Below are 26,043 nucleotides of genomic sequence, written 5' to 3' on the forward strand. Positions count from 1 at the left end.
CACCGGGGGCGCGCCGGCCCCCGCTCCCCCCGCGGCTCCGTGCGCGCCCGGCCGCGGCCGCTGGGTAGCGCTCGGAGCCGCGCCGTCTCCCCGCCTCCCCGGCTCGGGCTGCCCCCGGCTCCGCCGAGCCCCGCCGCCACGGCTCACTCCGCCGCCGCGTCGCGCAGGAGAAGCAGGCAGCCGGCCGGAGCGCCGAGAGGGGACGGCGCGGCGCCGCCAGCCCGCCCGCCGCGCACGGCCGGCGGCTCCGAGCGGAACCCTGCGCCGCTGAGCGCCGCCACCGCACTTTCGCCGGTTCCTGGCGGGTGCCGGGGCGCAGCGGGAGGCAACGGGGGGAGAGGCCCCCCCCCGCGTCGCCCGGAGCCACCGAGGCGGGGATGTCCCCAGACAGGAGCTGAGCGTTGGGAGGGGCCGCCTGTCGCCCCCTGCCCCTGGACCCCAAACTTTTCAGCGCCTGCGGTGCGCTCGGCTCCGGGAGCGGCGGGGGCCCGGCCCCCGTGGTGCCCGGGCGGGCAGGAGGGGCCGGGGGCGCACAGCCCAGCCCTTCCTGTCCCCTTCCCTGACGCGGGGCGCGACGCTTGGGGAGGAGCTCGGCTGCCGGCCCCGCTCCGGATTTGGGGGTCCTGGCTCCGCGTGTCCCCGGGGAAGTTGCACATGGTGAGGGGCTGGCTGCGGACCCCCCTCGCCCCGTGAGGAGCCTTTCACCCCATCGTCTTCGCCTTCCTCCGAGCAGCGCTGCTGCGGAGGTCCCTGCGCCGAAGCCTGGAGGACGCCCCGGTGCCCGGGCAGCAGCGGGGACCGGCGCCGCACCCGCCCGGATTATAAAGTCGGGGAAGTTCTCCCTCCCCAACCCCCCCACCTCCCCGTCTCGGCGGAGCCATGGGCCGGCTCGGGAGCTGGGGGCTGCTGTTCTTCGCGGTGCTCGCCCTGTCTAGCCCCCCGGGAGCCGGCGCCCAAGGTAAGAGGATGGGGGGTTGGGGCGGGGGGGTGCCCTTCAGCTCCGACTTTGATGCTGGAGATGGATTGCAGAGGGTTGAGGGGGTCCCCGTGCTCCCATCCTTCCGGGCTAGGGAAGCTTTGTGCCAGCCGGGGGGGCGGGAACCGAGGCGGCCCCGGAGCTGCTTCTGTAGGGGGGCCCAGCATCGATGGTGTTCAAGAAGCAACCCCGGAGCTGGGGCCCGGGGCCCGCCGGTGCTGAGCGCGGCCCGGTGTCCGGGAGGGCTCGGCGGGGGCGAGCAGCCCGACTCTGCTCTGCCTCCTCCGTCCCTCTGCCCCATAACTGCCCCCAGGCTGGGAATGGGGGAAACGTTGTTCAGAGCATGGGTTAGAGACTGCCCTGGACTGCCCTCGGGGGACTGAGCATCCCCCCAGGGATGGCAGGGGGTGAAGGCACCCATTTCACCCCCACCCGAGGGACCCCTGCTGCAGCACAAGACCTGGGTGCAAGTTTGGGGAGCTCCCTGGGAGCAGCTCTTGCTCAGGTGTTGGTCTCATCGACCTCCAGCTGGCTGGTCAGACTGGTCAGGGAGCTGGGGCTGGAGGGGGTTCTGGAGCCCTGATTCCCGGGGGTGCCCGGTTCTCCTTGTGCACCCAGCCGGCCCTTGGGGTGAGGCAGTACCGCCGGGCAGGGCGAGCTCCTCTCTGCTCCTCATCTCTGGGGCTCTGACAGTCTGGTTTTAGCTGCTTCGCTGCTGGAGAGGAATGTAGAAATAGTTTGTGGCCCTGTGGGGTGCAGCTGGGGTTCAGAGATGCCAGGGGGCTTTGGGGTCCCATCCCTTGCCCAGGAGCGAGGCTCCCTGCAGGGCTGCGGAGGAGGCTCCTGGCTGGCAGGACCATCGCATGGCCACCTCCATCCCCGCCGCTCAGACCGAGCAGATCCAGGCTGCGAAACATGGGGGGCACAGTGGGGCGCAGTGCCGGGGGTCCTTGCCCGCAGTGTTTCTTGCCCTTGTTTGCAGCAGCGAGTGGAGCCAGGAGTCCCTTTGCACTCCCGTCCTCCCGCTCCCCCTGAGCCTCCCCCAGCACTGCTATAATTTCTCAGTAATTAAGTTCAGAACATAACATCTAAAGCGGCAGTATATTATCCGGGCAGGCCCTGTGCGGGGAGCTCGGAAGGTCTTTGATTGATTCACTCCCTTGCTGAGTTTCTCTTCTCCCGGCTGCCGGGTCCCCCGTGGTCCGTTTCTTCCCCGCCTGCGAGACGGGCTCCTGGCATGACCGAATCCCCTTCCTTTTGTCCGTGGGGCTCCGGGGTCTCGCCGTGGGGTGGGAGCCAGGGAGCTGCCTGCACTTCAGCCCACCCAGGGCTGGGGAAGGGGCTTTGCTCCCCTTTCCCGCTGCAGGATCCCAGTTTTGCGGCTTCGGCTCCCTGCGGTGCGTGTCACGTCCTCGCGGTCGGCGTGACATTGCTCGGTGCCCGGCGTGGCGTGGCAGGCAGCGGCCACGGGCGAGCGCGAGCGGTGGCTGCCCGCCACAGAGTCGCGGTGGAGGGAACGTTGCCAAAGCCTGGCACGTGCCCGTCTCCCCAGCCGCGGATGGCACTGAGGACGCACCGGCAGGGTCACCTCTCTGGCTGTGGTGCCAGGCGTGCCTGGGCTGCCGACGCTTGCTGTTGCAGCCTGTTGGGGTTGACTGGGTGCTGGGGTGAGGGAGCTGGAAAAGGAGCAGGCGTGCGGGCAGGATGCCCGGCTTCGGTCTCCAGCTCAGCCCTGCTGTGGTGGGCCGGGCAGGGCGGCCCCGCGCTGGCATCCCTGCAGGGCTGGCAGCGAGGGGCAGCGGGAGCGGAGGCGGGCAGCGCTTTGTGCTGGTGCTATTGATTCAGGCAGCCAAAGAAAATGGGATCAATAGAGACGGGGAGGAGGAGGGGGGAACGGGGTGAGACCTCCCCAGCTGGGGTGCGGGGGCTCCCTGGGTGCAGGATGAAACACTTTAATACCTGCGGTTGGTAAAACAAAGGCCCCTCACTGCTGGGGAGAGGGGATGGAAGTTTAATTACAGCCCGTCTGTGCTGTGTAATTATTAATTACCCATGGCAAAAAATAACTTATTGATTAGGGGCCTCGCACTAATTACCCGGAGCCCAGTGCGGTGCTGGGTGGAAGGCTAATCAGTCAGCGCCGCCCGGGCGGGAGCCGTGTCGCAGTGCGACCTGTGCCAGGGCTGAGCGCCGGTGCCATGGCTGGGGGGCTGTGCCATGGCTGAGGGGGCACCGACAGCCCGCTGCTGCCAGCTTGGCCCTGGCCAGCCCACACCTGCAGCAAAGGCGCCTTCAACTGATGACGCAAGACAATAAATGGCCCTCCAAGAGTGGGGGGCTGGATGTCTGGGGAGGTCCAAGCCCTCTCCTCCCCACTTTTTGTTGATTTTGTGACCCCCAGGGATGCGGTTTTCCCCCCACCCAAGGCTGGGGGTGCAGCCCAGGACCCCCTGTGCTGGTACAGCACCTCTAATGGGATTGAGGAGGCTGCGGCCAGTCCCAGGAGGGATTTGGGAGGCTTAAGGTTCCAGATGGGATTTGGGGCAGGGGCCTGAGACGGGCAGCTTCCACCAAAGAGGCTTATTAGAGGCTGGAGCGGGGGAGCGCCGGCATCTTCTGGCACCCACGCGTGGTGCCTGGGCACGTCCGCATGTGTGGAGCCCCACGGGGCAAAGCAGGAGGAGGACGAGCCCCTGCTCCTTCCCGGGGATGTGACACTGGTGACAGGCTGGTGGCTTCTGTGGAGGGTGCTGCCGGTGCCCTCTGTGCCGGTGGCAACAGGGATGGCTGTATCTCCTGCCTTGGCTCCCCCTTCTCCGTGTGTGTGGCTGGCACGTTTGCTGGTGGCCTCGTGCAAAGCTCCGACGGGAAAGTGGCTTTTAGGGGAGAGGAAGGGAAGATTAAAATTTGATGCTGCTTTGGAAGCCATTAGTGACCCGGCGCGGCAATAAAATTTTGATGACCTGATAACCGTAACAGGGAGGGGGATCCGGTCCGATCCCCGCAGCCTGTGTCGCTGTGCTCAGTCCCCCGCCGGTCCCCAAAGGTTTGGGGTGCCAGTGGTCCTGGCCACAGCACTGCAGGGTTATGCCATCACGCAGGGCGAGGGCTGCCAGCGGGAAGGAGGGCAGCTGGGGGTTCATACCCACCTCCGATGCCTGGTGGTGCCGGAGCTGCCGGCATAGTTGGGCACACATCGATGGGCTGGGGGCAGCTGAGTGGCTCCCGCCCTGGTGCCAGCCAGGGGCCAGGGTGGCCGTGTCGGGTGCTGCTCATCCCTTAGTGATGGGAATTAGGCTGCGGTGGCATTTCTGCTCAGCGGGAGCGAATGAAGGAGCTGGAGGAGAGAGGGAAGGAGGGAGGCAGGCGGATGCAGGTTGCTTGCGAACATGGGAAAACGCTGATAATTAAAAATGGGAGGAGGGAGGCTGGCTCGCGGGGTGCCGGTGTGATGAGGAGTGACCCTGCGTCTAACTGCGTGGGTCTTTACAACCCGTGTCCTTGTCCCCAGCCCATGCCTGGAGCTGCTCCCTGATGTGGCTGGTTCCTGCCTGGGGATGAGCTCCAGCCACAGCACGTGATACTGTAGGCCCTACACAAACCGACTGGGAGCGCGTTGATGTTTTGCAGCAGCAGCGCAGGCTGGTACCTGGGATGAGTAGGGCCCTGCTCAGACTGGGGTGCAGAGCTGTGTGTGAGCAAAACCCTCCGGGTGCTGGGTCCCAGCTGGGATGGGTGAGTGCCAGGTCCCCGCACCTCTGAGCCCTCGTTACCTCCCCGAGCTTGTTAGTAAGTCATGTCACTGGGTGAAAAATGGCCAGTGCCAGACTGGTCATAAATGCACTGCTGTCAGTGGTGATGTGATCGCGCTAACGAAGGGCGATCCGAGCCCCTGTGGTCACGCCGGGGCTGGTGCGTGGGCGCAGGGTGGTGCGGAGGGGCCAGTGGCTGCGGTGCTCTGCTGGTGCGTGGCACCAGCCCTTGGCTTTCTGCAGCACCCGTGGGCGTCCAGCAGCCCTGTGGGGCCGTGGTGGCAGTGAGTGCTGGGGACAAAGGGATGTCCCAGGAGGTCCCAGGGACGAGAGGAGATGCTGCCCTCCTGCGCAGGGTAGCGTTGCATGGAGCTGCTGGAGAGGGCATGACGCCAGGTTGACTTGGAGCGGCATGGTGGCAATGCCAGGGACCTCCCCCATCACCTGGGCTGTTGCTCTGTTTTGGGGTTCCCTCCCTCTGCATCCCCAGGGCTGTCCCTGGGGTCAGTCTGGACTCAGGGTGTGTTCCTGCTGCCCTTTTTCCTGCCAGCAGGCAGGAACGTGCCGGTCCTGCCCGGCATCCCTCACACCCCGGGCACGCTGGCAATGCCGCTGGCATGACCACTGCTCTGAGCACCCACTCCGTGGGGCTGGGGACCAGCTGTCGGGGTGCATCCTGCCCCCCACTCCCAGCGATGCTTTGGGGGTGCATCCTGCCCCCCACTCCCAGTGATGCTTTGGGGGTACATCCCGCTCCCAGCGATGATGCTTCACCTTTCTTCCCTTCTCCCCCGCCTGACGCCGACCACCTCCGTGCGGCCGGGCCGGCCCCGGCCCCCTCGGCGGCCTCTGCCCTCGCCCCCAGCCCCGCGGGGTGCGGGAATCCTGCGCCGGGAGCGCCGGGCCGGGCTCGGGTTGCCTGGGAACTGGGTAACCTGATCCCTGGGAACGGGGCCGAGGGCAGGGGACATTCCCGGGCTGCAGCTGGTCCCCGGCCCCTTTGTCTCCTCGCTCTGATGGGGGGTGGCTGCACCCCTGCCCTCGTCCCCCCCTCTCCGAGAAGGGAGACTTGGAGTGCGGGGGGCTCTTGGGGCTCGTGCAGGGGATGCTGTGACTGGCAGCACCGGCTGCTCCGAGTTGTCACCTCCCTGCATGGATCGGTGTCACCTCCTGGCCAGCAGCCACCGTGGGCTGGGGAAGGCCCTGGGTGCTGGGACCAGCTGTCGCCGTGTGCCAGCAGCTGGGCATCCCGGCCGGCGGCGGGGACGGCGTGATGGCGATTCCAGGAATGCCGAAGCCGCCCTCCTTGCCAGCAGGCATTGTCCCCGTCATCCACTTCAGAGCGTGGCAGCTCCAGGGAGCTCTCCCGCTGCCCCTGGACAGCTGGAGGGAAACTGAGGCACCGGGCAGAGGTGGCATTGGGCACGGTGGGCAGAGGACCGGGACGCTGTGCTGTGAGCGGCTCCGTCAGCTCTCATCAATCACTGCCCGCCCGCGCGGAGATGCCGAGGCCCCCGGTGTAGGGAAACCATGATGAGTTTGACCATTAGCAGAAAGAAACCGCTGAGCTAATTTTAGCTGTGATAACTAATTGCTTCTTGCGCTGCTGGGCGAGACGACAACCTGCAAGTCCTCGGCTGTAACCTTGAGCCCTCCTGGCTCTGTGCAGCAGCGATGCCCGGGGCCTGCCGGGCGAGGAGTGGGACGTGGGTGCCTTGGTGGGAGCTGGTCCCTGGAGGGGTGTCTCCAGGGCGCTCGGGTCGGTGTGCGAAGCTGGCAGGGTCAGAGTGCCCGGCAGGGTCCTGCTGCCCCTGACTTCCAAGGGCGAGTGTCCCTTGTGTCACTCTTGGAGAGTGGGAACATGTGTGGCACAGGGTGGGACTCTGTGGCCAGCAGGTCACCTCGGCCAGTGGGAGACCCAGGCTGTGGGGTGGAGCCCCCTGGCACTCAGCAGCATGGCTGCGTTCGTGGCTCTCAGCAAGTTGGTGAAGGTAAATGCTATTTTTAGAGCCCCTTCATGGATCAGGGCACGTGTGCCCACTCCTGGGCATGCGAATCGTGAGCTAGAGGGCATTTCCCTGGGTGAGAGCAGGGGCTGGGGACCCACCTGCTCCCCTGTCACACGTCTGCAGGGCTGGGGTGCGTTCACCAGGATGGTTGGAGGAGCTTGTCCCTCTGTCCTCATCCTGCCGGGCCAGCCCCCCAGCGCATCCCGGTTCACTGGGTGAGGAAACTGGGCTGAATCCAGGGCAGGGGCTGGGCATTAACTGGGGTTTATAGGGTCGTGTATGTTCCTTATTCATCCCTTCCAGGAGCCTGTGTCTCCCTGGTGAGGAGCAACCAAGCACTGGGCTGTGCAGGTGGCTGTGCCCAATGCTCAGCCTGTGCCCGTGGATCTTGGCATGGTGGGATGCTCAGTGCTTCCCCTCCTCCTCCTCTTCCTCCTTGTCTGGGCTCGGACCATGGGTCATACTGGGAGCTTGGGGAAGGCGAAGGGGAGCGGATCCTGCACGGGTCCAGTGTCCCCATCTCCTGGCAGTCCCCGAAGGTCTGGCTGGGGCCATTGCCGGGGCGGGAGCTGGGTGCGGACATGCTGCCGGATCCTGGCGCAGCGTGTGGCCAGGATGGATGGATGGACGGACAGAGGGGGCTGGGGCGCGGTGGACACAATAGCTCTGGTTTCAGCAACCCGCCTCCTGAATGCCTGAAAAACAGCTGATGGCCGTGAAAGGGGATGAAATGGGATTAGCTGCTGTTTCCAAAGGGAGCGCGTCCTGCCGAGCCGGACAATGCGCCCGCTGTGCCCCTGCTTCCCGCCTCGGCGCTGGCTCCTGGGGCTCGGGCGATGCCTCCTGCCCCACTGTCCCTGGGGGGCCTTGGGGTCTGCTGAGCCCCTGGAGCTCCAGTGCTGGGTGCAGTGCTGGCACCCGGGGGTGCTTGTGGGGGGCTAGAGACCCTGGGGCGGGGTGGGGGGCTTCAGCCTGCCCTGCAGCAGCCCAGAGGGGCTGTGACTTGGCTTCTTGCGCTGCAGCAGCAGCAAGCAGGTTCCAGGGGACCTTGCACAACTGGTGATGGGGGCTTGGGGGTCTCCCACCCCAGCAAGCAGCAATGCTGGGTGCCCAGCCTGGAGCCTCGCAGCTGAAACAGAGGAGCAGACCTCGTGGTGCGAGGGGCTTTGCAGGGTGGGTGCCTGCTGCCCCTGCACCCCCTCGGGGCCAGCCCGTGGTGGATGCTGGAGATGGGGCGCGGAGGGGACCAGTGGCATGTCTTGGGGGTGGGAGCCGCCCGCGGCCCCAGCTGCAGCGCTGCCGGGGCGTGCGCGCGTGCGGCCCCGCGCTCGGCGGAGTGAATTGATGTTTATTTTGATAATGAGTTCTCAATGCACTCGCAAACTAATAGAATCAACTCATTAGGGTGGTGTGTTTAATTCAGAGCTGTGCCGTTGGGAGAAGCCCTCCCCGCCAGCTGCTGGGAAGCGCTGGGCACCCGGTCTCTGCCCGCACGCATGGGGCAAGGGGAGGGGGGTGATGGGTGCCTTCATCGCTCCGATTTCTCCATTTTCCTCGCTCGCACGGTGGAAAGGAGGGCCAGGGCAGGAGCCGAGCTGTGCAGTGGAGGGTGGAAATGAGGCACGTGCGGCGAGCAGGGGCGATGTGCTGCCAGTGAACTTCACCTGGGGCGGTGGCGGAGTCTCGCTCGCTTGGCTTCTCCCCATAAGCTTCACGTCAGCTGGGCAGCGGCGCTGGCTTTGCCGCTGGAATCACTGGCCCGGCATCACGGCGTTGGCTGGAAAAGCCCCTCTGGCTGGGAGAGCCACAAGTGTGTAAATAAGTGCAATGCTCAGAGTTCGCTTCTCTGCCCTGGAAATTCAGGGCTGCGGTGGATGGCTGGGGAGGGGTTGCCAGGCTGCGGGTTGTTCCCATCCCCCATCTGCAAACAGGGGTGTCTGGGAAGGAAAAGCTCTGGAAAAGGCTTTTTCCAAGGAAAACTCGTGTTCGCTGTCATGCTACAGCTATTTATGTTTCAAGTGAGCAATGCAATGACTAATTAATAGTTTGGAAAAAGGATGTCTAGGCAACACCCCAGCAAATGGGCGAGTGCCCGGTGCCCGCTGGCTTGGGGCTGTGCTGCGGGGAGGGGGACCGCGGCCGCCGGCACCCTCGTCCCGCTCGGCACGGCAGGGTGGGGAGCTGGCGAAGAGTTTTCCATCCCGCGGGGCTGGCGGCTTCGTTGCGTCAGCGCCATGGGAAAGGCTGAGTGGGGTTTTTCTTGTGGTTTCTGCCTTCTGTTTTTCTTTCCCGCTGTATCTTTTTTCGGTTGGGAAATGCTGCCTTGTTGAGATTCTCGCGGCGAGCCTGGAGAGTGGCTGCTTGTCTGGCTGCGAGGGCGGCTGCAGGGCGAGGGCTGCGCGGAGCATCCTGCGTGGCCGGGGGATGCAGGGGGGATGGTGAGGAGGGGGCACGGATGTCCCTTGCAGAAGTGACACCCTGTCGGGTCTCTGGTGATGGCTTTCCTTTCACACCTCTCCTTGGCCACGGTGGCCCCGGGAGCCACCGCAGCCCAGGGCTGTGGTCGCTCTCCAGGAATACTTGGAGGATGCACTCGACATACTCTGTGGGGTCAAATCCAGCTCGGAGCTGGACCAGGCTTGTGTGCCATCCATTGCACACGGTGCTGGGACCACGCTGGGGTTGGGGTCCAGAGCTGCCAAGACCCCCTGCCTCGCTTGGTGGCTGGACATGGAGCCTGTTCCCCCAAACCCTCGTGGGAAAGCTCCAGTCCTGGCTGTGAAGCCTTTTGGGATGGGGCTGGGAAGGGCCCCTCCAAGGCTGCGGTTGTGGGGGGATGCATGTTCACCCCCCTCTCCTGCCCAGAGAGTGTCTGGCTGGTGGCTGAGGGGGTCTGGAGGTGACGTCTGTCTGTCCGTCCTTCTCCTCCTCGCTGTTTTGGAGTCTCTCCTGGGGAAATCAGCGGCAGGATCTGGCCCCTCTCATAGTGTTGAGTCACTCTCCGGGTGTCCGTGACTCACAGCAGTGACCCAGATATGGCGGAGCTGCGTAATCGCGGGGTCGGGAGGATTTGTGGCATTGGAAGGAGTTTCAGCCGGAGCTCGTTAAAGATTCCCGGCTGAGGACAGGGCTGTGTCCTGCTTGGGGACAGGGGTCATTGCAGCCCATGGTGATGTCTGTCCCCGCAGCCAGGCAGTCCTGGGGACATGCCCGTGGGCTGGGGGTCTCCTGTCCCCCCAGGAGCATCCACGCGTGGTCCCTTTGCTGGGGTTTCCCTGCAGCTCCCCATGTTTGGGGTTGGGTTTGGAGCCCCGTGCTGGGGTGCATGTGCTTGGGACCAGGTTTGGGGTCAGGCTCCCAGGGTCCGTGCACTCATGGCCAGGCGTGGGGGTCCACCGGGGCCGCTTCAGAGCACAAAGCTCTGCTTTTCGTCCTCCTTGGGCTGGGAACACGCGCCGGTGCTGTGTGAGCATCTGTTGGGGGTTTCCCCCAAGGGAAAATGTTGTTTTTTCCAGGTGGGACGGGCAGAGGGGCTGGGTGTGCGGGGGCAGGCAGGGACGGGCAGGCACACAGCCCCGCTCTGTTCCCGGCCTCGCCGCGGGGCTCAATGAAACGCTGTTCCCTGGCCAAGGCTGACGCCTCTCCCTTGGCTCCGGCAGCATCTCCAGCCTTACCTGGCCCACCTTGGCACCGCAGGGCACCCGGGCTGGGACCCTGGTGCCACAGGGGCTGGGTGCCTCGGGCTGCCGTCCTTGGGCAGAAGTGTGGGAGCTGCTGCCGTGGACAGAGGGGGAGTCGATCACCAGGTTTGGGACCCTCGGACAGCCAGGGATGTGTGCTGGGGGTCACGCCGTGTTTGAGGAAGGGATTGCAGGATCAGACCGCAAAGGGAGGTGGCTTCATCTCCAGCATCGCTGTTGGGAGAAGGGAGGTCTGGAGCAGGCACCGTGGTGCTGCCCAGCTCCATGTCTCTTCTGCCAACACCCCTTGTCCCGGGGGAGCTGTGCCCACCCCTCTCGTGCGCCCTGTCCCCAGGGGGTTCGGCCAGGCATGGCACGGCTGCCAGCTCAGCCTGTGGCCACTGAGCCCTCTGAGAGCCCGGCTGCAGAAGAGGAGCTTGTTATGGAGCCATCCTGCTTTTAATTAACAAATTAAAATCCTAGTTAACAATCCAGCCCCAGGGCTGTTGGAGGCTGGGAGAAGCTGGAGCGTTTGTTGTGGAAACAGCAGTTAATTAACAAATAAATAAATAAGGATGGGCCTGGAGACAGATGCTGGCCGAGGAAGGGAGATGGCAGGGGTGTCCCACCGGCTTGGCGGGAGGCAGTGTGGGAGGAGGGCGCCCGTCCGTCCATCTGTCCGTCCTGGGGGATGCCATGGCCCCGGCGGGCAGCGCCAGCCCTGCTCAGAACCCCTGGGTGCGAGGAGCTGGATGTGGCCTCGTGCTGGCTGTGCCATGGCAGGTCTGGCCGCGTTCCATGCCGGGGCCACCTTGGCTGGGTTTGGGGCTCCTGGGCTTTGCCGAGTGCCGCTGGCCCCAGAAATGGCACCCGCTGCCTCTCCCCCCGCCCGAGGCCGGGAAGCGCTGCTGCAGAGCTCCGGCGGAGATGGATGGAGTGTGACACCAGCAAAACCGCTGTGTGGTTCGCAGGTGACACCAGTGCCATGCTGGGAACTGCACAAGGAGGTGGGGGACATCGTGGGTGGGCTGCTCCGTGCGTCCCTGGGGGCAGGGATTGCTGTGACCCCGTCCGTGTGCCCTCTGCCCCAGGCTGGGGCTGTGCAGGGGCATTGGGGCAGGTCCCCTGCGCTGGGTGCAGCCAGGAAGGGGGGTGCTCAGGCTGTGGACCCCCCGGCTGTGCCCTGCAGCGGTCAGCTTGCATTAACCGCAGGGTTGTCACTGGGAGCCCCGAGCCGGTGCCTGCTGCCAGCGGGGATTATCGCCACGGGTGGGTGCTGACGGGGACGTGCCGGGACTCGAGGTCACCGTGCTGCTCCCTGCGGCGCTGCGGGTGCCCAGCCAGGTCGGTGCTGCCCAAGGTGGTGCGGTGTCACCCTGCCCATCTTGGTGCCCGCGCTGAGGGCAGGGGTGGCTGTGGGGATGGATGTGGGGACGTGACCCTGCTGCCACGGGGCCCTGCAGGATGTTTGCATGGGGTGAGGAGGTGGCAGAGCCCCCATCCCTCCCACAGCTTCACCTTTCCCAAGGCTTAAGGGAAGAAAAATCAGTTTAAAAGGCAGCTCTGCAAATCCTGCCAGTGTGACACGGGCAGGAGCCGTGCTCTGCTGAGCAGCTTCTCCAGGTCTGCGTCTCAGCCTCCCACCTAATCCAGTTAACGCACCTCTGCAATCGGCTTACGGCATGTAAGAAACCCCAAATCTCCTCCAAGGGGGAGGGGGGCAGCGGTGCTGGAGCTGTGTGTGCTGCCCAGTCCAGCCTGGCTCCTGGCTGGGCAGCAGTGCCGAGTCCGGCTCCTCTCCTTCACCCAACCCCTCTTGCCGTGAGGCTGATGTGCACACACTTGCCAGGATTGGGCCCATCTCTGAGGGCTCCCCCACCACCAAGAAGACCTTTTCCTCTGCGAGGAAATGGCTAAAGCAATTGCACAAACACGCGGAGGGTTGGATGGAGATGAAGATGTGCCTGGCTCCACCCGCGTCTCTCCGGGTGGGCAGGAGCCGTGGCCCGAGCCCGAGGGGCAGCGTGCCCTTGGCTGCCAGCCGGGCTCAGCATGAGGCATCGGAGCAAAGACAGATGCGTTTCGGCAGCGAGGTTGTTGCAGGGTGCGTGCCGGCGGCAAAAGGCTGGAGGGCACCGGGTGCCCGTGCAGCTTGGGAGCACCTCGGCTTCACCATCCTGCTCCAGCTCTTTCCCCGAGGGCTGCTCCGGTGCCCGGTCGTGGCAGGACAGGCATGGTACGTGGCACGGCTCCGGGGTTCGCTGCTGGAGGGATGCAGCTGCTGCGAGATGCTCCTGTGTGTGCCGGATGACGAACTGCTCCGCTCCCACCCGCGGCCCCCCTTTTGGTGCAAAAACCCGCCGGTTTTATTGGGCGATCTGGGTGGGACGGGGCTGAGCTGGGGCTCTCCGGGCTCTCCGCCAAAAGCCCTCGGAGCTCCGCTGTGCCGTCCCCGCACGAGCCGCAGCTCCTCTTCATCGTGGCTCCTGGCCGCAGCCTCCACCATCTCTCTGCTGCACAGGGCTTGGCTCAGGCCGTCGTGCTCTGGGGGGCCCCAAGCCCCAGCCCCCCCCATACCTGTCTCAGCCTGTGCAGGATTTTCCGACGGCGAAGGAGAGGGCTGTAATTAGCAGCCGTAGGGCACTGTTTTTGGGTTTCCCACTCATGTTTGCTGCCTGGGATCCCCTGGGACTGGGGATCTGCTGCAGCATGGATGGGGCTGGAGGAGTGGGATGGGGTCAGGGTCTGCTGCACCCCCATCCCAGGGAGGGATGGTGATGTCCATGGGGCAGGGGCTGCCCTGGCGTGGTGGCATCGCCCGGGCCGTGTGTCTGGGTCCCCATCATCATCATCCTGGGGTTGCACTCGCCCTTGGGAAAGGGCAGCACTGGGGGTGTGCTGGGAAGGTGCTGTGTGAAGGGGGAGAAGGGAAACCTGGTGGGACAAGGGCAGGGATGGGGGACCGTGCTGCGGGGAGCAGGGGGACGGTGCTCTCCAGTGTGCCGCGGCGAGTGAAGCACCATGAGCTTGCAGGTCCAAGAGCATTGGTCTTGGCTGACCCCGTGAGATGCTGTGCCGCGTCTGTGCCACCATGCCATGTCCGTGCCACCTTCCCGTGTCCACAGCCCCAGCAGGAGGATTTCCCGCGATTACCTTTGCGCCGCCAGCAAGCACCGAACCCCCCGGCTCGCGCTGTGCCCTCTCAATAATGCAAGAAGGCGAGTGCCATCCGCGGGGGCTGCGGATAAACGTGGTAAATGGCTGAGAAATGGAGTGTGTCTTTTGGGAGCCACCTCCGCCGTCGGTGTGCCAGGCCCCTCTCCCTCCCTCCCGGCCGAGGCGGTGCTGCCGGGCTGGCACAGGTACAGGCGCAGGCAGGAGGAGGAGATGGAGCAGAGCTGCCGAGCCCACCGGAGCATTGGAAATTGCATTTCACGGCCGGGCAGACTGGGATACCAACCCCGGCACCGCACGCCGGGTGCTCGGAGAGGAGATAAGATTTGATTAAGAAGGCCGCTATTAATTTATGGGAAGTACACTCATGATAGCGGAGAGGTTGCTTTTAATTAATAGCCAGAAGGAGAGTTTTCAAGCTCTTGGTCTCAGTAGGGGGAGAAGGGGAGGGAGGGGAAAAGCAGGGAAGGAAGGGAGCAAAGTTAGTTGTGAGAATTAATGGACACATCTGCAATTGTAAGTCTTTTTCTTAGTAAAAATAATAAAAAAAAGCCACATTTAAAGACACACCATGGGTAGGGGTGTGCGGGGAAGCCTGACTGATCCATGGGGCTGAGCTGGGTAGGATTGTGCCCGGTGCCTTTGGCACTGTTCTTTGTGCCATTGGGAACCGGGGCTGCCCCATGGCCACCAGCCCAGCCTGGGGTGTCCCCTGTGGCTGACCCTGCGCTCCTGGGCCAGCCCTTTCCGCTGGGATCAGGGCCGAGGGCTGATTCTGGCATGGATATTGGCTTTGGTGGGTGATGGGCTGGGGACGATGGAGCCATCCTGCCCCGCTGTGCGAGCCCCAGGGAGGCTGTGGTGCGTGGCTGGGGCTGGAGCCCCCTGGCTGCCCCCTTCCCCGTGGCACTGGGGGACGTGGGGATGCTCATGGCCTCGGGGCCACCCAGTCCTGATGCAAGCAGGAAGGGGAGTCCCTTGGCTCCCAGCTGGGTCCCTGCTCTGCAGCACGCCGTGCTGCTTCAGGGGGTGCAGAGGGACCCTCCGCCTTGGGCGTGGGGCCGGGGGTCCTGGCAGAGCAGGGCTGATGCCCCGTAAAGGGCATCTTCCCCCACTGCATCCAGTGCGGCTGTGCCGCCTTTCATCCCTGGTTTCAGCGAGCTGTAGTGAAGACTGCCATGCCATGCCATGCTGTGCCTCCCTCCTGCCATGCATGGCTCCTCCTGTGGGACCATGCTGCTGCCACGCTTCGCCGGCGGCATTCGTGTGAGCCAAGCAGATTAGAGAGAAGCGAAGGTGCTTTGGCACAGTGCCGTGGCACGCTGCTGTGGGGCACCAAAACCCTTTGCTGGTGGGTTTTGCTGACGAGCCTGTGTTTGCTGGGTGAGGAGGTGAAACCTGGGCTCTGCCGAGAGCCCCGTGCTGGGGAGGTGTCACGGAAAGAGGATGAACCAAAGGGGCTGCATTGTGCCGGAACATGGCACGGCACCGCGGCATGGCTCCAGTGAGGCGGGTGCAGCCAGGGGCTGCTGTCTGCCAGTGGAGCAGCCGGGCACTGGCAAGCAGGGACTGCATGTGCAATGAGTTTGGGGGGCTGTGCTCGGTTGCTTTGTGCCTGCTCAGGTGGGACGAGGGCGAGCGGGGCTCAGCCAGGAGGATGCCCATGTCATCTCGACCCCATGCTCGGCTTTGTCCTTGGCACCCCCCGGACACCTGGGTGCCCCCCAGGATGCCTGGGTCCCCGCTCAGCAGCACGTCATGCTCCGTGGCTCTCCTGGTGCTGGGAGCATTTGGCATTTCCATTCTGTGTTTGCTTTTTATGAAGAGGCTGAAGCCTTGTCCCAGGAATACTAATGGCTCCGGCGACAGCTAATCCCCCAGCACCTGCTGGCCACCCGCCCCGCGTGGCCCCTGCCACCGGCACCGCCCCAGGAGGGGACCATGGTGGGGACCCCAGGAGCTGTGTCAGTCGCTGCCATCCCTGCAGCAGGGCTGTACCCCCAGTGCCCACCGGGCCACGCCCCCGGTGCCCGCCGGGCTGTGCGCCGTTGAACCAGCCTGATGAATTTACCGGTGGCCACTGAGAAATTGGTGCCCCCCAACCGCACGCTGGTGGCCAACAGGTGGAAAATGTCATTTAGCCAAGGGATGGCTCCCCAGGGCTTCACCTGCGCCCGGCCAGGTCCCTGGGCATGGGGCCACCTGGCTGAGGTGGCCACAGAGGGCACATAGTTTGTCCCAGGGACAGGGTGCCTTGGCCAGGGTGGGTGCCCCAGGGCCCGTCTCTCCTTGCACCCAACCAGGGCTGTGACGCTCACCTGGGCGTGCAGGAATGCCATGGTCCCCCGTGGGCGCTGTGTCCAGGGGCCATGGGGTGCCCTGGGGATGTTAACCCCTTCCCTGCCGTGCTGGCGCAGGGCCCCCCCAGCTTCCCCCCATCCCCAGATGCGGAGCGGCTGCCGCGGCGCTGGGGAACTGCGCCGCGAATCTGTTACACAAATGAATAATAAAACAAAGGAAAATTACCCTCTTTATTGAAACTCGTTTTATGAATAAAACAATTATTCTGGTAATTGAAAAAATGTGTCGTTAAATTAAATGCAGTGGTTCCTATTAAAATTTTAGTGGATTTCTTCTTCTCTGTTTCTTTTTCCCCCTTTTTCCTTCCCTCCCTCCCTCCCTCCCTGCCTCCGCTGGCGGCTAAAGGCTGGTAATTATAGCGGAGGGTTTCGCTTTCTCTTTATTGTTTTTTAATCTCTTCGTGCTGCGGAGCGCCAGCGATAGTCTGATGCAGAAGAGATTTAGCTCCATCTCCCCGTGCTGGGGGGGCACCGGGGGCCGGAGTGGGAGCCGGGGGTGCTGCTCAGTGGCAGTGCCAGGCGGCTGTGCCAGCGCTCCCGGCAGGCTGCTTTCCTGCTATCTGGGCAGGGATGCCCCAGGAGGGATGCGAGGGGGCCCTGTGAAGCCTGGGGGACAGGGGACACTGCTCTGCCCCCCCTGCCATGGTCGAGGTGCGGTGCAGACAGCACAGCGATCCCTGCCCAGGGCTGCCCCGTTGGACCAAAGAGGGTCTGGTGGGAAGGGAGGAGGTGATCGGGTTATTTTCTCCGAGGCAGATGTCAGTGCTGGGTAGCCAAGGCAGTGGGCGTGGTGGTGGGCACTGTGCTGGGGACTGGTACTTGGTGTTGGTTGGGCTGGATTCAGGGCATCCCACCAGCACTGGCGGGTGATGGTGTGGTTGGGCTGCCCAGTGCATCCCACTGTTCCTCGCCCTGGTTGATGTCAGTTTTCAGGAACGGGCGCTGGGCTGAGGAGCTTTTAATTAGCGAGCTGGGGGGGGGAGCGGCTGGTTGTCACCCCCTGTCTGATGTGCAGCGGGGTGGTGACCCTGTGCGGAACAAAGGCTGAGCCCAAGCGTGGGGGGACACCATGTTGTCCCTGGGGTCACCGTGCCAGGAGGAGGGCGACCCTCCTTGCCACGGCAAAGGTGGGAGAAGGACCCGGCAGTCCTGCGAGCCGCTGCTCCTTCGTGGGGGTTGGGGGGGGACCCGTGGAGTCAGGCCTGGAGCCCCCATCCCCATCTCCTCTCCGCTTGCCGGGGTTCGCTGAGCACAGTGAGGGGGTCGCACCCTCCTGCCCCTGTCAGCAGCTGCCTGGCAGAGCCCTGCCCTTGGCAGGCATTCCGGGATTCCTCCTGGCTTAAAACTCCCCAGCCCTTCCCATCAAGAGGGATTTGAAGCTGGAGGGGCGGGGAGGGGGGCTTAGTTCCCATTACGCCCAGGAATTAGGATCCATTACTGCTCTTTCGGTGAGCCCTGGGCCCCCTGCCCTACATCTGCACCCCCTCCCTGGCACTAATGCGCCAGCTCCTGGCAGCCCTTATGTAAATAAAGTGCAGGGGCAAAGATTCTGATCCCATTAGGCAGGATTAGTGCCTTGCGAGGCCCTGGCATTAAAATGTCAGCGGCAGTGGAGGGACAGAGCCAGGGTCGTCCCCATTCCTGTCCCCCTTCCCTGTTGCCAGCGCTTGGCATCCTATTTTTCCTGTCTGTCGTCACTGGCAGCTTGGTGGGGCTCAGCGCTGGGGTCACCGGTGCTGCGGCAACCGATGTGGGCAGGATGGGGATGGCATGGTTTGGTGGCACCTCTCTGTGCGGAGGGGACTGTGCTGGGCTGGCAGAGCTGGCACGGCATGGCATGGCGTGGCATGGCATGGCACGGCACCGGGCCGGTGGCCCCGGGAGCTCAGCGCCAGCCCGTGCCGCTGGCACATGTGCAGATGTTCCCAGGGACGCTGCTCCCTGCCGCCTGTGTTTGGAAAGTGATGAATTTCTGCACCAACTAATTAGTCTCTAATTAGCAAGTGGAGTGTAAACAGTCACAACAGATGGGGGAGAGGCGGAATTAGCAGTAATGACCCTTCGTTTCGGGGGGACGTGGCTGTCATGCACCAGGAATCCTCCCGCCGGGTCTGGGGGATGGCAGCCCTCATCTGCGCTGGTGCTGCGGTGAGGTGGTGGGCACCCCTGTGCACCCTGGACTTGGTGGTGCCATGGCCTGTCCTGCTGCTGGGGTGGTGGGAGTGGAGCTGAGATGCCAGGAAGCGGAGGGAAACTGAGGCAGGGAGGGCTGCCGGAGGGGCTGGGATGTGAGGGGGTGCAGCGCTGCTCAGCAGCAGAGCTCCCACCCTTCTCCCATCCGAGCCGTGGCACGTCGTGCTGGTGGTGAGAGCTGGCACAGGCGGCTGTCAGGGAGCTGGTGGGCCAGTGAACACCGGGAACAGCCTCACTTGTTCCTGGATATGTTGGCACTAAAGCAGCCACGTTCCCCTCCTTGGGCTCCTCCGCTCCTCCTGCCACGCCGATCCCCCCGCTGGGCTGGGGTCCAGAGCTCGGTGCCACCTTCACCCCGTGCATGGGATGCCCGGTGTGCCTGGGACCCCCGGCCCCACTGTCCCCTGCCCATGGCTGGAGTGATTTTGGTTTCCCAGAGGAGTGGAGGAGCCAGTTTGGGGCAGGGGCTCAGAGGAGCCGCTTGGTCCAAGGCTGTTGCTGTGACCTTCGTGGGCGGGCAGCGATGGCACGATCGATAGTGGCATTAGGAGCCGCCTCCCCTCCTCTGCGCCGTTTTTCACCCCTTAATGCAGAACAGATGGCTCAGGCGCTTCAGAGCGAGATGAGCCTTAGCTGCTTAAAATCAAATTAGGATGTATGCAAGCGGCGCGCGGGCCCGGGGGAAGGTGTGCCAGGAGCACCCTGCCTCCCACCCAAACGCCGCCCAAACGCTGGGCTCAGTGCTGGGCATGCACCGAATACGCCAGGTCTCAGCCCCAGTGCGCTCAGCCGGGCCCCGGCGGCACAGCCCTGCGATCCGGCTCTCCGGTGCTGCCCGTGCGTGCGTGACCACCGCCGGTGCCCGGGGATCAGCCCGTTCTGCTGTGGGTCCTCGCGGCGGCGATGCGTTGGCTGTGTCTATCCCAGCCGGACCCCGGGGCTGCTCCATGGCTCGTTTACTGGTTCTCACGCACGAGGTGTTTGGTGCTGGAGCCCGTGCTTGGCTGTGCCACGGCCCCAGCCGGGCGCTGCGGTAATCCCATGTCTCCAGCCTGCCGTGGGCGAAGCCCCAGCGATGCAGGTCGACCTCCTGCCACGCCGTGGTGGGGCCACGTGTGCACGCACACGCATGCAGAGGTGGCACATGCTGTGCACAGGCACTGATCCTGCACCTGGACGTTCCTGCGTGCCTGGCTCAGTCAGCCCCGGCAGCACTGTGTGCCCGGCTCCTTGGGCATCCCGAAAGCCGCGGCTCAGCCACCGCAGGGCTGCCACGAGCTCTGTGGACCAGCAAATCGCACGGCCATAGACTGGACTCACAGCCAGCCAGCCTCGGTGCCAGCCCCCCCAGCTGGGGCACAGAGCTGCCGTGGTGCCTGTGGGCACCCCTCTGCCCCTGCAGCGTCTGGGGCTCCCTGGGGAGCTGGGCTGCTGCGGCGTTTGGCCCCGCTGCCCTGTGTCTGCATTTGGAGGTGCCCTGATGCCCGGATCCAGCCCGGACCTGGGGCAGGGGCACTGGGATAAGGACTGCCCATGCCAGTCAGAGCTGCTGAAGGTCAGAGAGGAGAATTAAATTAAGGAGCTGTGAGCTGCTCCATCTCTGCCCAACAGCTCTCCGGGCATTTAGCACCACCGTGCCCACCCTGGGGACAGGTGGGACAAGGCAGCTGGGATGTTTCCATGTGGGTGCAGCGTGTGGGCACCCCAGGGTGTGCAGGGACTGGGCACTGCCAGCCAGGAGGGGAGAGGGACCCCCAGTGTGTGTCTGGCAGTGTCTGAGTGCCTCTGAGCTCCTGCAAACTCATCACACCCCTCCCCAGCGCAGCGGGGCACAGGAGCAGGCTGAGCCCATGGGCATGGGCACAGCTTTGGTGCCGACTCACGGTGCGGAGAGCCGTGGCAGGAATTCAGCTCGCGCACACAAGACGGCAAAGCCTTACCCCAAAGAAAAAACCCAAAGCCGTGATTGAAAGCGCACTTGAAAGCTGCTGGGGAATACGAATGTGTCTTTGAAGTAAAAGGGCTTCCATTTGTTAAGCAGAAAATGGAGCTGTGTGTTTCGATTTATGGTTTTACTTAGCAAATAAACCAGGAGAGGAGTAAGTGTTCATGTCTCGTTCCGCTCCCAGCCCCTCCGCCCCCTTCGCCCCCCGAGTTAAAAGCTCTGTGCTTCTGCAACGCTGCAAGGGCAGCCAGGAATAAAGCAAAGCAAGCAGCTTAGAGGAGCCCTCGATGGGCTAAGCTCCGCTCGATGGGCTTGTGAAATGGCTCGGTGGGGAGGGGGGAAACACCCAGTGGAGGGGGCCAGGGACCCTGGCTGCACAGGGGGATGGGGAGGTGGCCACTGGCATCCCCCTGCCCACGCGCTGCTGAGTTACGGGTCTGTGTGATGGAGCGGTCCTGATGCTGTGGGGCTGGCAGGCCATGGGGCTGGTGGGCTATGGGGCCAGCAGGCCATGGGGGTGGCAAGCTATGGGGCTGGGCATGTCTCTCACCCCCTCTCCCTCCTCTCTCCGCAGACGATGTCTCCCCATACTTTAAGACGGAGCCAGTGCGGAGCCAGGTCCACCTGGAAGGGAACCGGCTGGTGCTGACGTGCATGGCAGAGGGCAGCTGGCCCCTGGAGTTCAAGTGGCTGCACAACAGCCGGGAGCTCACCAAGTTCTCCCTGGAGTACCGGTGAGTCCCCGCCACCACCGCCACCGCCAAGCGGCCGGGGTGAATCCCGCCAGTCCGCGCCGGCAGCCGCTGCGGCACAGCGGGCATCGCTGGTCCCCCTGCCCGGGGATGCCGTGGCGGGGAAGCGGGCGGCGCGGCGGCAGCGGTGAGCGCGCCGGGAGCTGCCGGCTCTGTTTGGAGAGCAAACGGTGGGTTTAAGCAGGTCAACACCGGGGAGGAGGCGTTTGCCCAGAGCGGGATTAACACTGCGCTGCGGATCACGGCGGCTCGTGGCTCCTCGAGAACGGCTCGACCGGGGGAAGGAGCAAGAAGGGGCAGGCGGAGAGATTGCCCAGGTTTGGGCATCCGGCCTCGTGTGCCAGCCTGCCTGGAGCTCGCCTTTAAATCGAGCCGGGCACCTCTCGCCATCGCTGCTGTCTGCGTGTGTCACCCTCTCTGTTGTGATCAATAATTCAGCCCGAGACAAGCCGTTCCCGTTTAAAGGCATCAAATCCAAAGGCTTCGTGTTGCTGTAGCAACGCGGGGCTGCTCCGGGATGCCGGGAACGTAGACAATGTGGCTGGGTGACATCCCCTCCCTGGCACCGTGTGCCATGCTGGATGCCCTCCCTGCACCATGTGCCATGCTGGGTCCCCTCCCTGGCACCATGTGCCATGCTGGGTGCCCTCCCTGGCACTGTGTGCCGTGCTGAGTCCCCCCCCCGGCACCGTGTGCCGTGCTGGGTGCCCTCCCTGGCACCGTGTGCCATGCTGGGTCCCCTCCCTGGTACCATGTGCCATGCTGGGTCCCCTCCCTGGCACCATGTGCCATGCTGGGTGCCCTCCTCGGCACCATGTGCCATGCTGGGTCCCCTCCCTGGCACCATGTGCCATGCTGAGTCCCCTCCCCGGCACTGTGTGCCGTGCTGGGTCCCCCTCCCCAGCACGGTGCCATGCTGGGTGCTGGCGCAGTGGCCATCCGTGGGGACCCTGGGGGCTGTCCCCCACCAAGCCGTGGTGGCTGCAGCACTGCGATGTCCCAGGCTCGATGCTGGGTGTTTGCACTGGTACCAGGTGCCCTGTGGGATGGGTCCCTTGTCCCTCGCCCGCATGTCGATGCTGTTTGGCCCTGCAGCTCCCGCAGCTCCCACCCGTCAGGAGGCACCTTGGCTGTGGCGGGAACAATGCAAAATGTCACCCCTTAAGTGGGATTTTGAGGACGGTGGTGACAGCAAGGTGGGGGGACACAGAGCTCGTGCAGGGGCTCATCCAGGACAGCCACACAGCACTGGGCAGGAGAAAGATGTGAGGACCGTGAGCCCGGGCACTGCCCCCATCCTCGGAGCGGGTTGGCGTGCCTGGAGGGCACCTCCAAACCCAGAACAGGGACTCCTGGCTTCCTTTTCTGGGTCTCCCCCGGGTTTGCTCTGTGCCTCAGTTTACCCTTCTGTAGGAAAGGTGCCAGTGCTCGTATCTCTGCTCCGGGATGCCCAGCAGCCCCGCGTCCCCGCGCCAAGGTGACTCCCTTTCACCAGAGCCCCCAGCCCCCACCTCCAGCTCCAGCTTCCAGCCAGAAAGGATTAGGGAAGGAAGCGAGAAAACAAACAAACGCATGGGGAAAACCCGGACAAACCCAGGCGCAGCTAATGAAGCAAACAGCCTCTCTGCAAACCGCTGCCTGGCATGAACCCGCCCGTGCCACGGCGAGGACGCAACCTGCTGGCATCAGCCTCGTCCTGCCCGGCGCAGGCTGCCTGTCCCCGGGTCTCCGCGGGGATTTAATGTGCTGTGATGAGAGTTTGGACGTCTTGCCTGGAATTGAAGGCTGCTGGGGAGGAAGGCGACGTACCAAAATTAGTTATGATGGGCAGAAATTGAATTTTAATAGAGATGTCGGTGGCACGGAGCCAGCCTGCTCAGGCAGTGGGAAGGTAGTAATTAAAAGTTAACGAGTTTAGAAACAGAGTAATCCTTGGAGAGAGGAGGGCTGGTGCTGATGGTCAGGGAGGCTCAGGGATGCTCCTGTCTGTGCCAGGACCAGGGATGGCTCTGGGTGCATCGGCAGCGTAGGTGAGAGATGCGGGGTGCAGCCAGATCCCCCCAGCTCAGGGCTGGCACATGCCCCCCCAGCATGTCCCCACTCTGGGGGCAGCAGGGACCTTCCCCGGGGCTTGGCCGTGCCTGTGACAGGGTGCACTGTGCTTTGCAGCAGGGCTGGGTGCTGCAGGGTGCCTGTGCCCGCGGAGCTGGCCGGAGGTGGCATCACCTTGAGGTTCCTGGCCAGGATGGCGTGTCACTGAGTGTTTTGGCCTCAGCATCCCCTCCCGCAGCCAGGCACCCCGCTGGCACCACCGGCTGCTGTCACCCTTGCACACTGACCTGTTTTTTGGGGGGCTGCAGGCTGGGGCTCGCACCCCCTCGGCCCTGTGCTCCCCACAAGCTGCCCTGGTTCATCCTCGTCTGTTGGTCGGAGGAGCTCCTGCCGTGTTTGAAGGGAAGGAGCTGCTCTCCCAGTTTGGCAGCGTGTTTCCATGGCGACCGCCCTTTCCTTCCCGCAGCGATTCAGCCGCCAGCTTGCCACCCGAGCGACTTGTTGGCGTGTGGTGAAGGGCAAGTGGGCAATGGGCTCGGCAGGTCCCTGGCCATGGGCCAGCGAGGGCCAGGGCAGTCCTGCTGCATGCAGGTGGAGCCGACCCCTTGGGAGCATCCCTGGGGACCACAGTGAGAATCAGGGACCAGCTTGGCTCCATGCACATGCAGAGCCATCCTCCCTCCGGAGCATCCCTGGGGATCGAGTGTGATCAAGGACCAGGGAGGGATCAGGGATCAGCCTGGCTCCGTGCACACATGGAGCCATCCCCCCTTGGGAGCATCCCTGGGGGCCGTGTGGGATCAGGGACCAGCCTGGCTCTGTGCATGCATGGAGCCATCCCCCCTTGGGAGCATCCCTGGGGACGGCAGGGAATCAGGGACCAGCCTGGGAGCATCCCTGGGGACCACCCTGCCTTCACCCACTTGCTGCCTCCATTGCCTGCCGCTGGCATGGGTGTGGGAGAACCTCTCCGTGGGACCTCAGCTGCCCCCTGCTCCTGGGGACCCTGCAGCAGAGCCCCGGCCCCGCCGATGCCCAGTGTGACCTCCGTCACGGTGGCAGCAGGGTGGGCAGGCGGTGGAGGCTCGCCGGCATGCTCCGCTCCCATGCCCTGGCACGCCGGCACACTCTGCTCCCATGCCCTGGCATGCCGGCACCGCGCTCTCCAGGGCCAGCTCTGTTTTTCCATGCATAATCTCTCCGATGCCGGGCTCTCCTGCGAGCTCTCCGGAGCCTGACTTCTTCTCGTACGAGGAATCACAACATGCAAATCAGGCAGCTTGATGTCTTTAATGAAATCCTCGGAAGGAAAGCGCTTCTCTGGTGAATTGAGGATATTTATTTCTCATACAAGAAATTTAACATGCAGATTAGTTGGGGCTGGTAATTTATCACCCGAGATTGTCCTATTAAGGGGTGCATCGAGTCCTGCTGCCTTCAGAAATTACCTTACACATAGATTACCTCTGGACAGACTCCCATCTGTAGAGATGCATCTTCTACCTACTAAATCAGCCCTCTTTCCTCTCCCCACGGCCCTCCGCAGCTGGTGCCGGAGCCCAGCAGCTACTAAAGGATCCCCCGCCCCTTCCCGAGAGCCCAGATCCCCTTTGCCAGGAGCTCGGAGCTCGGGAAGGTGGAATTACATCTCCAACACTTGCTGGCTTTGCCGCCGCGGTGCTCCCCATGCCATCCCCCAGCAGGGCAGGGTTTGTGTGCCTGAGCCTCCCGGCGCTCCCCGGGGTTTCTGGGGCACCGTGCAGCCCACGGCTCCTCGCCAGGCCCCTGCCAGCCCTGCGGCACCATTACCCATCCCCGGCTGCTTCCGTGCGTGGGGCGGTGGGCAGGAGCCGCCCTCCGTGGGCTCACCAAGGAGGGGCAGATCTGGGGCTGTTGGGATGTTTCGGGGTGTGTTCCCCAGGGATGCGGGAAACACGGGATGCTGCACGCGGGACCCCACCAAGCCTTGATGGCCTTTTGAGGACCCCAGGTGTTTGATGGCTGTACTTTGTCCCCAATTATGTAAAATATGATGGCAGGACCCTCTGAAAACACGGATCTGGGGGCAGATGGGGTGGCTGACCCCCAGCTCCCTGCTGGGACCCCGACCTGTGCCGCTGCTTGCCGGGAGCACGTCCCTGCTCAGGCTGGACCGGCACTTTGCCAGCCCAGGTGTGGAGCACAGCCCTCATCCCTGGGGAGCTAATTGCCATCCAATACTATAATTAACCGGGGCTGATGAGCATCAGAGGGGTTGCAGCCAGGCTGTGTAGGAGCCCAGCAGTGAGCTCCTGGGAGCTGTGCCTCCAGCCTGGCTGGCTGCCTGTTTGGCATTGCCGTGCATGGCAAAGCCCCCTGGAGTGCTGGTGAGACAGTGCCAAGCGGGTGGTGGGCAGCACTGGGTGGGCTTCGCTGGTTGCGCTTGTGCTGCCTCCTGCCTCTCCCTGTGCCTGGTTTGGCTTTGAGGGGGACACGGTGGGATTGGCATGAGTGAGTGGTGGTGATTGCCGGGCACAGCGTGGTGTTGCTCAGCAGGCACGCGGGCATCGGTGCTGGTGGGGGAAGGCAATGGGGGAGGATTTCCTTGCTGGGACCTTACGTGGGCTCAGGCAGCTGTGGGAAGGGGGCCCTGAAGGTGCCACCTGAGCTGGGCGGTAGCAGTGGCCAAGCTCCTGGTGAGGGACGTGCTGGGACCCTCCGGATGCTGTGAGATGGATTGAGGCTTGTGTGCTCCCTCCCCTCCCCGCTCCGCAGGAAGGTGGCAGATTAATACGTGGGTATTAATTATTAAATGGCTCATTGTTCTGGCAGGGCCAATTGAGGTGACGATTTACAGGGCCACCGGCGCCCGTGAAGTTCCCCTGACCGAAGGAAAACACTTCTGGCAAGTGGTGAGGCAACAGCTTCAGCCTCGTGGGTCAAAACGGAGCCCTTTCCAATCAGGAGCTAATTGAGATCCGATAATACAGTTAACAGGGGCTGATGAAATACTGGGGGGGGTTATTTAAAACCCTATTGAGCGGCAGCCCGGCGCGGCGGCTGGGCGCGGGCGGAGGCGCCGGGCCGCGCGGCTCAGTGCTGGGAGTCGTTAAACCTTGGCTAAGTGTGTTTTAATGCTCACTTGACATTTCATTATCGCACGGGAACTAT

The 26,043-nt window shown here is 64.0% G+C and overlaps 1 protein-coding gene across 2 annotated transcripts in view; it reads left to right on the forward strand.

Moving 5' to 3' along the window:
- Nucleotides 1-879: 879 nt before the first annotated feature.
- Nucleotides 880-26,043, forward strand: part of SDK2 (sidekick cell adhesion molecule 2) — a 49,128-nt gene continuing 23,964 nt past the window's right edge. For both annotated transcript variants that reach the window (XM_086623899.1, XM_086623900.1), the window contains exons 1-2: nt 880-958; nt 20,664-20,823. In XM_086623899.1, coding sequence (XP_086480025.1) covers nt 880-958; nt 20,664-20,823 — 239 coding nt within the window. The remainder of the gene's footprint in view (nt 959-20,663; nt 20,824-26,043) is intronic.

Source organism: Tauraco erythrolophus, chromosome 20 (assembly GCF_009769465.1).
Source record: "Tauraco erythrolophus isolate bTauEry1 chromosome 20, bTauEry1.pri, whole genome shotgun sequence".
Taxonomy (NCBI): Eukaryota; Metazoa; Chordata; class Aves; order Musophagiformes; family Musophagidae; genus Tauraco; species Tauraco erythrolophus.